Source organism: Didymosphaeria variabile, assembly GCF_027946475.1.
Source record: "Didymosphaeria variabile strain IMI 356815 chromosome Unknown scaffold_4, whole genome shotgun sequence".
Lineage (NCBI taxonomy): Eukaryota > Fungi > Ascomycota > Dothideomycetes > Pleosporales > Didymosphaeriaceae > Didymosphaeria > Didymosphaeria variabile.
In genome coordinates, this window is record NW_026611623.1 from 3,862,483 (window position 1) to 3,875,864 (window position 13,382).

At 53.3% G+C, this 13,382-nt stretch overlaps 6 protein-coding genes across 6 annotated transcripts; 3 read left to right on the forward strand and 3 right to left on the reverse strand.

Moving 5' to 3' along the window:
• Nucleotides 1-630: 630 nt before the first annotated feature.
• Nucleotides 631-1,349, forward strand: CYP10 (Peptidyl-prolyl cis-trans isomerase cyp10; the record flags this gene model as incomplete). The annotated part of the gene is made up of 2 exons (XM_056214928.1): nt 631-642; nt 864-1,349. 2 exons carry the CDS (start codon nt 631-633, stop codon nt 1,347-1,349), a joined length of 498 nt encoding a protein of 165 aa, XP_056072195.1.
• Nucleotides 1,350-1,509: 160 nt separating this feature from the next.
• ZPR1 (nucleolar zinc-finger protein) lies at nt 1,510-3,067 on the reverse strand (the record flags this gene model as incomplete). Its single annotated transcript, XM_056214929.1, has 3 exons — nt 1,510-2,042; nt 2,091-2,868; nt 2,915-3,067. 3 exons carry the CDS (start codon nt 3,065-3,067, stop codon nt 1,510-1,512), a joined length of 1,464 nt encoding a protein of 487 aa, XP_056072196.1.
• Nucleotides 3,068-3,527: 460 nt separating this feature from the next.
• On the reverse strand, nt 3,528-4,115 carry N0V89_006160 (uncharacterized protein; the record flags this gene model as incomplete). Its single annotated transcript, XM_056214930.1, has 1 exon — nt 3,528-4,115. The coding sequence occupies one exon, from the start codon at nt 4,113-4,115 to the stop codon at nt 3,528-3,530; it is 588 nt and encodes a 195-aa protein (XP_056072197.1).
• Nucleotides 4,116-4,370: 255 nt separating this feature from the next.
• DBR1 (lariat debranching enzyme) lies at nt 4,371-6,064 on the forward strand (the record flags this gene model as incomplete). Its single annotated transcript, XM_056214931.1, has 2 exons — nt 4,371-4,523; nt 4,571-6,064. The coding sequence occupies 2 exons, from the start codon at nt 4,371-4,373 to the stop codon at nt 6,062-6,064; spliced, it is 1,647 nt and encodes a 548-aa protein (XP_056072198.1).
• Nucleotides 6,065-9,172: 3,108 nt separating this feature from the next.
• On the reverse strand, nt 9,173-9,556 carry TMA7 (Translation machinery-associated protein 7; the record flags this gene model as incomplete). Its single annotated transcript, XM_056214932.1, has 3 exons — nt 9,173-9,270; nt 9,367-9,459; nt 9,538-9,556. The coding sequence occupies 3 exons, from the start codon at nt 9,554-9,556 to the stop codon at nt 9,173-9,175; spliced, it is 210 nt and encodes a 69-aa protein (XP_056072199.1).
• Nucleotides 9,557-11,180: 1,624 nt separating this feature from the next.
• Nucleotides 11,181-12,885, forward strand: N0V89_006163 (uncharacterized protein; the record flags this gene model as incomplete). The annotated part of the gene is made up of 5 exons (XM_056214933.1): nt 11,181-11,321; nt 11,370-11,601; nt 11,652-11,751; nt 11,797-12,455; nt 12,515-12,885. The coding sequence occupies 5 exons, from the start codon at nt 11,181-11,183 to the stop codon at nt 12,883-12,885; spliced, it is 1,503 nt and encodes a 500-aa protein (XP_056072200.1).
• Nucleotides 12,886-13,382: the final 497 nt, after the last annotated feature.

Below are 13,382 nucleotides of genomic sequence, written 5' to 3' on the forward strand. Positions count from 1 at the left end.
TGCTCAGGGTGACGGGGCGTCGGCGCAGGCCTGGAGCTTGAGCGAGCACCGCATGGGAGAGGCGCGTGTGGGCTGTCGCTGCGAGGCGCCGGCTGGGTCGCGCTCGAGGAGCTCCAAGCTGGAGCGTGGGCGAGGGGACGTGCAGGCGGCGTGGAGGTAGCCTGCTGCGGGATCGGTGGGGTCGACGAGATGCACCAGCAGAGCTTCACCAGCAAACGGGCGGGGCAGCTGGCAGCGGCGGTCCGAGGAGCACAGCGGCGGTCGGCGCGCGGCGGAACGGGGCAGGCGGGTGGAGAGGAGCGCGAGCTTTGCGTGCGTGCGTGTGTGCGTATGGGCGGGTTGGAGGTGAGGTAGGGCTGGGCTACGAAGCGGGCGGCGGAGTGTTCGTTGCTATTGGTCCGTCGACGATTATGCGACGCTGTCGTCCTCCGCTGGCGATGGATGAACACAGCGACAATGGAATCGCAAATGACGGGCGCAGTGACGACGTAACGCGGCCTAGAGCGTGGAAAGAGTGAGCAGAGACCGACGTCGCGGGATTCACCACAGCCTTCTTGGGGGCTTGAGCTTCGCGCGAATCATCTCCTTCCCACGGCTGCGGCCAAAGGATGCGCCTTCAGCTGCACCACCATGTCTGTCACCGTAAGTGCCGTCGCATCTGCTCCCACACCTCTTCGAGCCTCACATCTCCTCCCTCTGTCGCATGTGCGCGCATTGGGGTGCACTTCTCCGATGGCCACGCCGTCATTGATAACTGAGCGCCGCGCGGTCCCCTCATCTGATAGCACAACAAGGCCCGGCACCACGCAGCACTTGCTGGTCTCGGCGATGTACCGTGCCCTACTTGCTGACTCCTCTCGTAGCTCCACACCACGCGCGGTGATATCAAGCTCGAGGTTTTCTGCGAATCCGTGCCCAAGACCGCCGAAAACTTCCTCGCCCTGTGTGCCTCCGGCTTCTACAATGGCAGTCCCTTCCACCGCTTGATCCCCAACTTCATGGTGCAGACCGGCAGCCCAGCTTCCGATCCCAAGTCCAAGACCTCTACTTCCATCTACGACACCGCCGACCAGTTATTTGAGGACGAGATCCGCCCCGCCCTGCGACACAATGCGAAAGGAATTCTGAGCATGGCGAACAAAGGCCCCAACTCAAATGGGAGCCAGTTCTTCGTCACGTTTGCGCCCGCGCCACACCTCGATGGTAAGAACACTGTTTTTGGGAAAGTGCTCGAAGGCGAAGATGTCTTGGACCAGCTCGAGACGCTGGAGGTGGACAAGAAGTTTAGACCAAAGGAGCGGGTGGAAATCAAGAACGTCACCATGCATGCGAACCCCTTGGCTGGATGAGAAAGAGGAACGAACAGACAATGGAAAATATATGAATAATAAGCACGACTGGTGGAAAATAACATAGGTCATGAAAATGCTTCATTGCGGCGGGCGACGCCTTGGTATCTACAGACTAAAAACGAAATACGAGTGAAGGAGAACAAGGGTCCGGCATCTTTCATGCACCGTTGGTCGTCGCACCGTTGGTAGCCGGCTGTTCGTCTTCATACCCCTCCGTCTTCATGTCTTTGAGGCCGAGATCCTCCTCCTCTTCCGCTGTCCGCTCGTATTCCTCAACCTTCATTTGAGCGTCGGGTTCTGGGGCAGCAAAGCTCTGTACGTAACTGCTTGCGAGCGGGTCTGAGAGGATGATGGTGAACTTGACCTCGCCATTGATGGCGGACGTTAGCTGGCCAAAGAAGTCATCCCACTTGGTCTTGGTAGTTGAGTCCATGGAGTCACCACCGTCTCCTATATCGAAGATTGAACGCCGCAGGTCATCGCGGACCTGGGTGAGGAGACCTTCAACAGTGGTGAAACGGCCACCTAGTGTTCCAGGCTCGACACTGAGGTGGAGCTCTGGACAAGACATGGCACACGACTCAGCCTTGAGGATATCTCGCGACAAGTCTTCTTTGTTCTCCACGGACACGGTGATGCGGCGGCCCTTGTCTGGAACTTCACCTCCCGTTTTGACCTCGTTGCTTCGGTCTGTAATTGATTAGCAACTTTCAGAAAATGGCATAATATTCAACTTACATCCACAGTGTTCGCAAACGGTGCTCATGAGCACGACCTGCTTGAAGTGGGGGATGTTGACCATTTTCATGTTCGTTGTGCAAGGTTTTGTGCATCCTGGGCAGCTCGCAGGGAACGAGTATACCTGGTTTTCTACAATGTCGTCCTCGTCAACGTTGTTGACCATAGGTCCCTGCGGCATCTGCGGATACATCTGATCTGCATGGTACTCTGGTCGTATCTCAGTAGACGGCGCAGCGTCTGAAGAGTCGCCCAATCCGAGCGCTGCGTTCTGTTCGGGGCTTCTGGGGTATTCGTGGCGGAAGTACTTCGCCGCTGTGTCCTGTATTGAAGGTTCGATAGACGAGTTACCCGCAGGGTCGTCGACTGTAATCTTGATCGGTGTCCTCTTGCCGGCGGCCATCTCCTTCAGAGTCTCAATGACGCCCTGAATCTTCTCGTACACTTCAGGGATAACCTCTTTCCTCTCGTCCTGCTTCTGCTCGAGATCTTGCGCGACCATGGACAATACACCCTCCACATTTGTAAGCTGACCTCGCCCAGGCGGTATTTCCAGGTCAATATCCTCTACACGAAATACTGCAGTGTCGCTCTTTACGATCTGTCGGCTCAGGTCTTCCGCGCTGTCAATCCTCAGGGTTATCTTCACCCCTCGCTGCTGGATCTCGCCCGCTGGCTGCACTTCAGCGTTCTTCCAGCCACACTCGGGGCACTCGGAGGACATGATAACGATCTCGCGGAAGAAAGGAATCTTGGTCAATAGGAGTCGCGTAGATGCCTACAAAGTCAGTTTGGTCCTGCAAATACTCTCGGAAAAACCGTACGTCTTCTGAGTGACAGTTCATGCACAGCGTCTCTTTGATCTCGTCCACAACCTGAGTGCCATCCACGACATCGTCGTCTCGTGCGCTCGCCTCCGCCACCTTTCGACCCATATCCTCAAATAGTTCTTTTGCAAGACTCTGTTCTTGCGCCATCGTGGATGTAATTGTCTGAAATTAAATAAGTAATCGTGTTGTGATCGAATGTATCAGATGTTGTGGCCGCGGTGTTGGAAATTTAGGTTTTGGGCTGTGACGAAACGCGAAAGTTTTTGAGCCCCGCGCTTGATGGCGGGGTCTTCTAGCGCGATCTGGTCTATTCCCTGCAGAAGCAGACGGCGGATCCCTGTCGCCTTCAGCCCTACACCGTTGAGTGTCGGTGATCTAGTGTTGTGCCAAAGGTCTGGGTACTCGTAGAAGACCGAGTCGTCCCAGGATACAAGATCAGTTATTGGACTGTGGAAAGAGCTTGGGCTCTTGACAAGCGATTGACCGACATGCAAATGGGTATGAGAGACCATTTGAAGCTCGAGATTGCTCGAATGCGTTTGCATGTGGTGATATGGAAACTGAAGTCGTGGTGTTCGAGTGGATGCAGCTGTTGTATGCACAAATCTTATTGCATGAACTGCATCAGATCAAGTCCAAGGCCACCGCCAGAACTTTGACTTTTGTTTTTCTCGAGCATGGCCTGTAGACCGCGTTGGCGAGACTTCTTCCGTTGCTTGCTTGTTGCGTTGGCGGACTTGGTAACCTTGTCTTGATCTTCTCCGATCGGCTTGCTTGAGTCGAAGGGCTTCACAGCTTCGACAGTCTTGCGCATTGATTTCGAAGAGATATGTTTCGACGGTTTGGACCGCATAGCCTGCACTGACTTCCGGTCACATCTCAAGCATGTGGACACGATTTTCTTCTCCAAGGGCGTGGGTGGCTGTGACCGACGTTTCTTCGCCGACAACCGACGAGATGGAATAGATACGGAGCCTGACCATCCTGGAAGTAAAATATTGCCGCAAGCACCGCATGCTTCGCGCCGCAGTGTGTCCCATTCTTTCTTCGCGTGTTGTAGGTCGTCCTCGGCGCCAATGACAGACTTGTTGTAGTTTGACGAAAGAGTAGCGGCTACATTTGGTGCAGTGATAGTAAGCTGATATGCAGCCTGTCTCAAGAACTTGAGTCGAGCTTCGGACGTATCGACGGCCATTGTTTCGTTTGGAGTAGAGCTTGTTCGAAAACCGAGATGGACCCTTCAAATGTTAGTTATCGATAACCAGATCACATGATCGGCTAGCGTTCTCGAAAAGCGCAGGCAGACCCTTGTCACTTTCACTTTCCATTGCAGCGAGGTGAGTCGCGATTGCTTTGGCACACGTTGTTTCAAAGCATCCTGCTTCGTTGTCCATCTACCCTCGCCCGCTACTCATGTTCTTCATCTAGATCACCTCGATCAACCGAGAGCATGGCATCACTGACTCAGACTGCAGGCTTGCGCGTAGCTGTCGAAGGCTGTGGTCACGGGACGTTGCATGAGATCTACGCGTCCGTCAAAAAATCGTGCGAGCTGAAGGGATGGCCTGGTGTCGACTTGCTAATCATCGGGGGCGATTTTCAGGTAAGGGGCACACTACTTTGCCTTGTCAACTTTGACTAAGTATACAGGCCGTCCGAAATGCACACGACTTGAAGGCTGTTTCTATGCCGGAGAAATATTATGCTATGCATGACTTCCATGAGTACTATTCGGGGGCACGAAGCGCTCCTTATCTCACTATTTTCATTGGCGGCAACCATGAAGCCAGCAATTACATGTGGGAGCTGTACTATGGTGGATGGGCTGCGCCTAACATCTACTACATGGGTGCGGCCAATGTCATTCGACTAGGGTCTCTTCGAATCGCCGGACTTTCAGGGATCTGGAAAGGGTACAACTACCGGAAACCGCATCACGAACGCCTGCCGTACAACAATGACGATGTAAAGAGCATTTACCACGTCAGAGAACTGGATGTCCGCAAGCTCCTCCAACTTCGCAGCCAGGTAGATGTTGGGCTGAGTCACGATTGGCCGAATGGTATGGAGTGGAAGGGCAACTATGGACAACTCTTTCGTTTCAAACCATACTTTGAACAAGACGCGAAGAATGGGCAACTTGGAAGTATAGCGGCGACAACAGTGCTCGAGCGACTACGCCCCCCGCTTTGGTTCAGCGCTCACATGCATGCTAAGTTCACGGCCGTGTGGGAGCATGCAGGTGGGCCTGATCTTCCAACCTTCCAACACGAGGAAACTAATGTGCCGGCCGCCTCTAATGAGGATGAAGTTGACCTGGACATCGATGATACACCTGTAGTTGAAGCCCCCAAGAACGATGCTGAGATTGACCTTGATCTGGATGAGGAGGCTGAGCCGAGTTCATCAGCACCGAAGCAAGACCAGAGTGCGAACGCTCCCGCCCAGGGTAAGCTCGACGACATCCGGAGCCTCTTGCCAGATTCTTTCGCGCCTCCGCCGACTTCCTCGAACTTCGCCCCGCCTCCTACTCTGCCGTTTCCGCAGGAGATAACGAACAGAACTACAAAGTTCTTGGCGCTTGATAAGTGCTTACCTGGAAGGCAATTTCTGCAGCTCCTAGAAATAGCACCTCACTCACCGGCTGGCTACGAAAGACCTCTCAAGCTAGAATACGACCCAGAGTGGCTTGCGATTACACGCGTTTTCGCATCAGAGCTGCAACTGGGCAATTCTGACGTTCGTGTTCCTCAGGACAAGGGAGACATCTACTACAGACCATTGATTGAGAAGGAAATGGCATGGGTGGATGAGCACATTGTCAAGCCTGGAAAGATGGTCGTGCCAGAGAACTTCGCGCAGACCGCGCCGGTGTACGAGCCTGCAACGGGAATTCGTGTTGCAGGAGGCCCGGAAGAGTATTCAAATCCACATACCCAAGCGTTTTGTGATCTTCTTCAGATCCCAAATCCTTTCCATGCGACGGACGAAGAGAGACTGCGAATGATGCAACAGGGTCCTAAGCCGGACTCCGTACGACCCGACCGACGCGGTGGGTACAGAGGCGGGAGAGGACGAGGTCAGGGCCGTGGAAGAGGCGGTCCCAACGTCAACCGTGGTCGAGGACGCGGCCGCGCTCGGTAGTGAGGAAGCCAGCGGGCGCCGGGTGCCGATAGGTGCAATATTTTCATGACTCGACATGCATCTTCGCGAAGAAAATGCGCTGGGACGGTAACCAGTGAGGCACGCGGCACGCAGCCATGGCATAGCAGTCCAGTCCGACATCCAAAAATTCATAACCGATCACAATGTCGAATTATACCAGGAACAACTTGACTACATCTGTGGCAACCGCAACTTCAATGCACATTGATAAAAGTATAATCTTGCGGTGACGATTGCTAAAAAACTTTAATGTACTAAGCGGACCCTGACGCATGCGGGTAATAGTGGCTCAAGGGTTCGGATCGAGGGATTGAGGAAAGTAGCACGATAGATAGGCAACAACGGACTGCACGATGATGTCGACGAGCACGAAGAGCAGAGAAATGGGACTGTGTACTGCTGGTCAGACTGCCGAGGACCCTCGTTGGGCGGAGGAACACTTGTGAAGTATTGGAAATGCTTTGGGAAGTTAAGCCAAGAACGGCATCGTGAAAGCGGCCTACGTCATTGGCCGTGGAGACGCGCGAGGCCAGGCGCAGTCGCACACGCACACAATGACAGCGAGCTGTTCAGGTGACAGTGGCATAACTGTGGTGAGAGTACTGTGGTACGTGTCGTGATGGCGGACTTATAGCGCCCAGATATTATAGACGGCATTTCGGTGCGGAGCGGTGGCTGATCGCGCTGATCGTGTGGCAGGTTTACACACCCATTTGCGCGTCCGGTTGCCATTGTGGCAAAAAGCGTTGCGACGACTGCCGTGCGCTGCGGATCGCTGCGCGCCGTGGGTGGGCAGCGGTGACAGCGCATCGTATCCAACTCCGTTGCTCGTCCTTTCTTTGCGTCCGAGGTCATAATCAGATGGAAAGCCTTCGTCATGTTGTCCGCGCAGTGGGTTCTATTTTCGGCGGGGCGGGACAGCACGTTGTTTCCACCGGTTCTGCACGCCGCGTGCTCTCGGTTGCGGGCTTGTGCGGCCGCCTAGATGCATCTCCGTCGTCATCCTGGGCTTTCAGGGATTCGAGACTGGTCGCGATCGGCGTAAAGAGACCCTGATATGGCATCCTTGCCCTGCGGCCCGCTTGTGAATGGTCGTGTCCGCGTGCTCCTCCATGCCACCTTAAAAGTCTGTCTCTTGCCCCTGCAGTTCCCGGACTCGTAACGTTGCTCCCTTACTTAAAGCAAGCCTTAAAGCCTTACATTCGCCTGGGCCTTCTCAGCATTGGCTAGTCATACTATTTGTACCCTGCCGTGTCGCACTATTTAGGTTCCAACATATATCGTCGCCCGAGTCTGGACCGTGGTCGCGTGGTTGATCAGTCTCACAACAGCCACTGGCTCGATCTTTTCGGATACGCAATATTATAAACCTGGCCTTAACCTCCAGAGTTTGTATACTTATTTGGCCCACTTCCTGAGCCACACTCCACACCTACGATACTCAACACCAACATCTTGCATCTACGGATCGACAGACAACATGACCTCTACCAAGTTCATTGAGATCCTTGAGCCTACCCAGGCACCAACCTACACTCATCCACACCTGAACGTCTCTCTGGACGACATCCTTAAGGAAGGGCGCGAGCGATCTGCTTCCCAATCATCAGAATCATCGCAAAGTCAAAGCCACCAGTCGTCAGGCAGCACCAGCCCGAAGTCTCCTACAGATGAGAGCAAGAGCAGCAGCTTCCGGCACCGGGCTTTCACCCTCGGAAGCAAGAAAGGCCGTCGAACGTCCGCGTCTTGAGATCCAATCGTCCGATCGGCCAACTTCTATGGCCATCACGCTACCAGAACATTTTCACACCCACCCACACGATCACGACCAAGCGTTGGAAGAGATCCAAAAGGACCTTCACTTTACGAGCAGTCCGCCACCCGACAGTTCAGTCGACGGCAGTTGGGCGCGATGCGCCATTCAAAAACATCATTACCATTTAACCGGGCCACTCCCGCGCCACCAACATGGGGCAGTCGCGTGGTGGTGCCGTGTGACCCTTTGACTTCGAATACGAGCTCAACTCTAACCCTATTCGACAATATTTCTGAACGAAAAGCATGAAGGAACTTGAGACCGCTGAGTCGTCAGCGTTCAGAGCGTTGAAGCGATGGTGATCAGCGATCGATCGATGGATCGACGGATCGATGCATTAATACGAAGGATATTCGACCCGTACACAATCACTACGTGTCAAACAATAATACATTAATTGTCTAAACTGTCTGCTTCTTTGTTTGACTGACTGCGTGAAGTCACCTAGTGATGTTTCGTGAAACAACTTGCAAAACAACCTGCGACTGTCGTTGTCTTGGTAGCCTGTTTGATGCTGCCATGTGGCAAACACCTTGATAGGCCAGCAGCTATCCACAGTGCATGATGAGGTGCAACCCGGAATGTGTGATCGAAGATTGGGTTTCGAGCTCTTACAAAAATTTGCTCTGGTAGTACAGAACGTGTCCAACATGTCTTTGGAAAGACTTTCAAGCCATATTACCAACTCATTTGTGCTCGACTTCGCTCCCAGGTAAGGTAACCGTCAGCAAATGTGTGCCTTTACATGCGAAATGTGGAAACACTATTTTGTCCTGTTAACACCGATATTGAGCCAACATATGCCGCGCTGCATAAGGTCTTGCATGAGCTAGTGGTCTGGAAGGGCGACGGACCATAATATGAGTCAAGTATGTCTCGCGCCTAGCTCTACGAAACTTCTGCCCTGCACGTACTACTCGTATATCTACACATCGCTTGTCGCGACTTTCAACGTTCGTCAAGATTCGCCCAAAGAATATTGATCGTCATGCTTCATTCTTGAATAGCAAATTGTGGCATTGAAAGTGGGAGTTTCTTCCCATGAAGCTGCGGAACGTATTCAGGGTGGCGATTCAGCTGGTCGCAAAGGCATAGAGCGGTTCTGATCAACACACGCGAAAGCGACAAAGGTAGAGTCAGACATATGAACAAAGCATCTCGTTGAGTCCATGCAGGAGACATGAGCCTGCGCTATGATAAACACCGTGGTATCCGTATAATCGTTCGTTCAATCGTCCATACGTCCGTGAACAGGCTGTACTGTGACGCGCTCACTTCTTCTTGCCAGACTTCTTGATACCCTGGCCGCCCGTGTTCAGAGGACCCTTTCCACCGGCCTTCTTGGCCAACTCTTCGCGTGCCTTCTTGTCTGTGGGATCGTAAGCCCCGCTGTCTTTACGCTGTACAGTGGGTTGCGTCTCTGCCGTTCGCCGAGCGAGCGTCTGAGAAGGGTATTGCTACGCACCAGCCTGCTGCTTCGCCTGGAAGGCCTTGTCATCGTCATCGAGCTCCTTCTTCGCAGCCTTGGGCTTCTTGTTGTGGATTGGGTTCGTGCCGGCTGTTGCTCGTGTCAGTTACTGTGGTTTCCGAAGGACTGGTATGCAAAAGTGCACGCGCAAACTATGGGCGAGCGTACCTCCTTGTCCTGAAGGCATGTTGGCGGTTGTTCAAGTGGCGGGTGGTGGTCGTGAGGGCGAAAAGTCCAACGGAGTTTTGCTTGGGCGACGCTGAGGGCTAAGCGCTTGAGAGCCTCGAACGAGCAAGTGGGGTGTCTGTGGCGCGGGTAAAAGTGGCGCACAGCAAAAAGGGTCTCGCATGACTCGGTGACTGCCCGTGGGCATGGAGAGATTGAGTGGGCATTCACCTCCACATTTTGATCGTAGAGACCCACCTTGCAGTACATACTATGTAGTAATAACAAGTGTGTCCTAGCGTGATCATTCAACGACAAGACATTGGCAGAGTGCATCTCGACTGCTCTCGACCACCGTACATCGACCAGTACCAAGGGTTACTATCATGCCAGCCTTGAGTATTCCATGCTACACGAAACGCATCCCGTAGCTGCACTGCTTGTGCTCCGGTACTTGTGCAGAACACTTTCACGAACCGCCTGAAGAAGCTGTTTTGCTCTCTGCAATGAGCTGATGCAACTTTCTGCCGAGAGCTCTACAGCATGTAGCGCGTCAGTATGCCGTCAACCTTTCAAACTGTCGCTTCTAGAGTCCCGCGTCTGTCGCGATCGCCTGTCGTACAATTCGGCATTCTTTCAAGGTCTTCCATCTCCTTTGCTGCCAGGCGAGCTCATTTCCCTTCCCCTGAATCATTATTTGCAGCCGGCAGCAGCGTACACTGGCCAACATTTAACTGGGTGAACGTGGAAATCTTCTGGAAAATTTCATGCCGTATGCCAGGTAGATCATAACAGAGCACCCAGGGTGATAGCTGTCGCGTCGAATTATTGCGACTTGTCAAACGCTCGCGTGACGGAACTTGGATGGTCGTTTCCAAGAGCGAAATTGCAGCATCTAGATTCGTTTGAGCCCTTCCACCTCTGCTATCAACCTGAACGACAACATATGCGGCGAGGATCACGGCAGTGATATCCGAATACACGAGCGACCCATTGGACACAACGCTGCTGGAGAAGAGCAAAAAAGCTTTGGCGTGCCGCCTCGCCTCCATCACAAAGCTTGTGACCTCTGCCACATGTTGGTGATCTTGCCGCGGCGACTCAGTCCTAACCGCATCGGGGCATTTCTCCACGACCCCGGAACGCCAAGCCGCTACGCCAACCACTTATCGCTCGCCTCGACGGAACTAACCGCAAATAACATCCTCCTCCATTGTCTCGTTCCTCGTTTCATTCGTGGGAAAACAAATCCCGTGCGTTCCCCAGGTGCGATGCCTTCGCTCAACGCCCCTCGAACTCAACTTGTGGAGGCCCGGAGGGCTCTTTGGGGTCCTCTGGGGCCCCAGATCCAGCTGTATCGCACTAGAGGCATGTGTATAGGCGGCGCATTCGCGGTTCGAGGTCGACAAATGCGCTGATTCGTGTAAAATTGAAACGCCACGGGAACAGAATCCCAAAGCCTGGTTAGGTCTGCGTACCCTCGTCTTGGGATTGAGCATGGGCTTTTAGTGTGGGTACCTTTATAAGTATGGGAGGGCGGTCTGCATGCTCCGACTCTCTTCTGACAGCGCTGCATTGCGTCCTCCTTGTCCCGTTGCGAAAGGTCGTTGTCTGTCAAGACTTATCTCAAGCCTGACCTGCCCACAATGGCACCTACCGGAAAGACGGTGTACAATTGGTACATCTCGCTTGTAGCAGCATCATGTATGGTGCTCTACGGCTACGATGCATCCACTTTCAATGCTCTGCAGAACTCTACCAACTGGAAGAACTACTTCAACCACCCCGTACGTTCACTCACTGCGCTACCTGCACATTTTCCTAACCTATCACAGACTGAGAACATCATCGGCGCTATCAACACTTCTTACACGGTCGGAGCTGTCGTCGCAGGCTTCTTCTTCGGTGGACCCCTCGCTGATTGGGCTGGCCGAAGAGTAGGAATGGCAGCCGGAGCCATCCTTGTCATAATCGCAACTTTCATGCAATGCTTCGCGCCGCGAGGAAACGTAGGGGTCTTCATTGCAGGTCGCGTGGTTATCGGTTTGGGGCAGGGTCTTGCTCTGAGTAGGCCAGCCTATTTCCCGAACAAGACCGCTTTGACTTACCTTGTCTAGCTGCCGGCCCTATCTACATCGGAGAACTGTCAAGACCTGAAGTACGAGGCACCATCATGTCCTTCTGGCAGATGTTCTATTCCGTCGGATCATTCATTGCGTACGTCTTGTTCCCACGATCTGATTCTTCGTCTAACCATGGCAGTTACTGGGTCGGCTACGCCACTGCAAAGCATCCTGGCAAACTCGGCGATTGGGATTGGAAGATGGTCGTTATCTTCCAGATACTCATGCCCATCCTCATCCTCGCGCAAGTGTTTTTCATCCCCGAGACGCCACGTTGGTATATCCAGCACGGCAACCGCCTAGAGGAAGCCCGTGCCGCGCTCCACAAGGTCCGCGACACCGAGCAAGAAGTCGAGGATGAGCTCCTCGCCATCCGCGAAGCTATTGAATTCGAAGCCGAGGCTATCTCCAGCAACTACTCTGCTCTGTGGAAGGATCGATCTATCAGGAAGCGTCTCTTGCTGTGCATGATCCTCAACGGTGGACAGCAGATCACCGGTCAGGGTACTCTCAACTCGTACTCAACCATCATCTACAAGAAGGTCTTCAAAGACCCGGCGAAGATTGCTCTCATCAACGCTCTGAACGCCACTTTTGGTATCCTATTCACGCTTAACGCTACCTGGACGGTGGACCGTTTCGGTCGAAAGTTCCTGTTCATCGTTGGTGGTATTGGTATGGCTTGCTGCATGATCACTGTCGCCGCTGTTGGCTCTGAGACGCCCTCGCCCGGTGACTCTAAGACGCAGCCCGTTGGTATCGCAATCGTCTTCCTCATGTTCCTCTTCGCGCTCTTCTGTAAGTCCTATTCTACTACTACACCCACATGTGTGGTCCTATATCTAACAACGCCATAGACAAGCCTTCTTGGGGTGCCACTGTCTGGATTTACACGGGCGAGATTTTCTCCATGAACGTGCGTGCTCAGGCCGTCGGCATGTGCTCCCAGACCCAGAACGTTGTCAACTCGATCGTGCAGCAGTTCTTCCCTATCTTCTTGAAGAACTGCAGCTGGTACGTCTTCTACTTTTTCGCCGGTATCAACGTGATGCTCGCGCTGTTCGTTGTCTTCTTCATCCCTGAGACGAAGAAGGTCAGTCTCGAGGAGATTGATACCCTCTTCGGCGGAACCAACCACGTCGAAGCCGGAGGAGAGCTTGTCGGTGCGAAAGACCCGCACCACGCCGAGGTCGAGAGGGTCGAGATTACGGACGAGAAGAGGGCGTGAGGATCAGGACGAAGTCAATGCGAGGTGTTCGTGTAAATAGTTGATGACATGATGTAGTCATGGATGTGATGCCTATATGGCGATAATAAAGCGAAACGCAGTATTGTGTTCATAGCATACATTCTTGGCATGTCAGTGCATGTTTCGGAACCGTTTTTCGCATGTGTGGTTCATGCGTGTGAGTTTCCACGGTTCGTCCCGCTTCGAGATCCGGCGTTATGGTCCCAACGTTGTTCTTCGTATGCTAGTCGCCGTACGCTGCAGCCCTACATGTTCGTCGTCATCATGCTCAAGACATATAAATTTATGACGTGCGATTCATATAGACTACTCTTTCCCCTCTGACCCGGATTAAATCGTGGCGATCAAGCTAATGTCTGACGCCGATACGGCACAACAATGTCCACACCATGGCCCTCATCACGATAGCCGTTGGCTCCAAGCAACGGTAACGGCCAAGAGGAAAAGATCGAAAAGCATTGTTGGGCACCCAACAA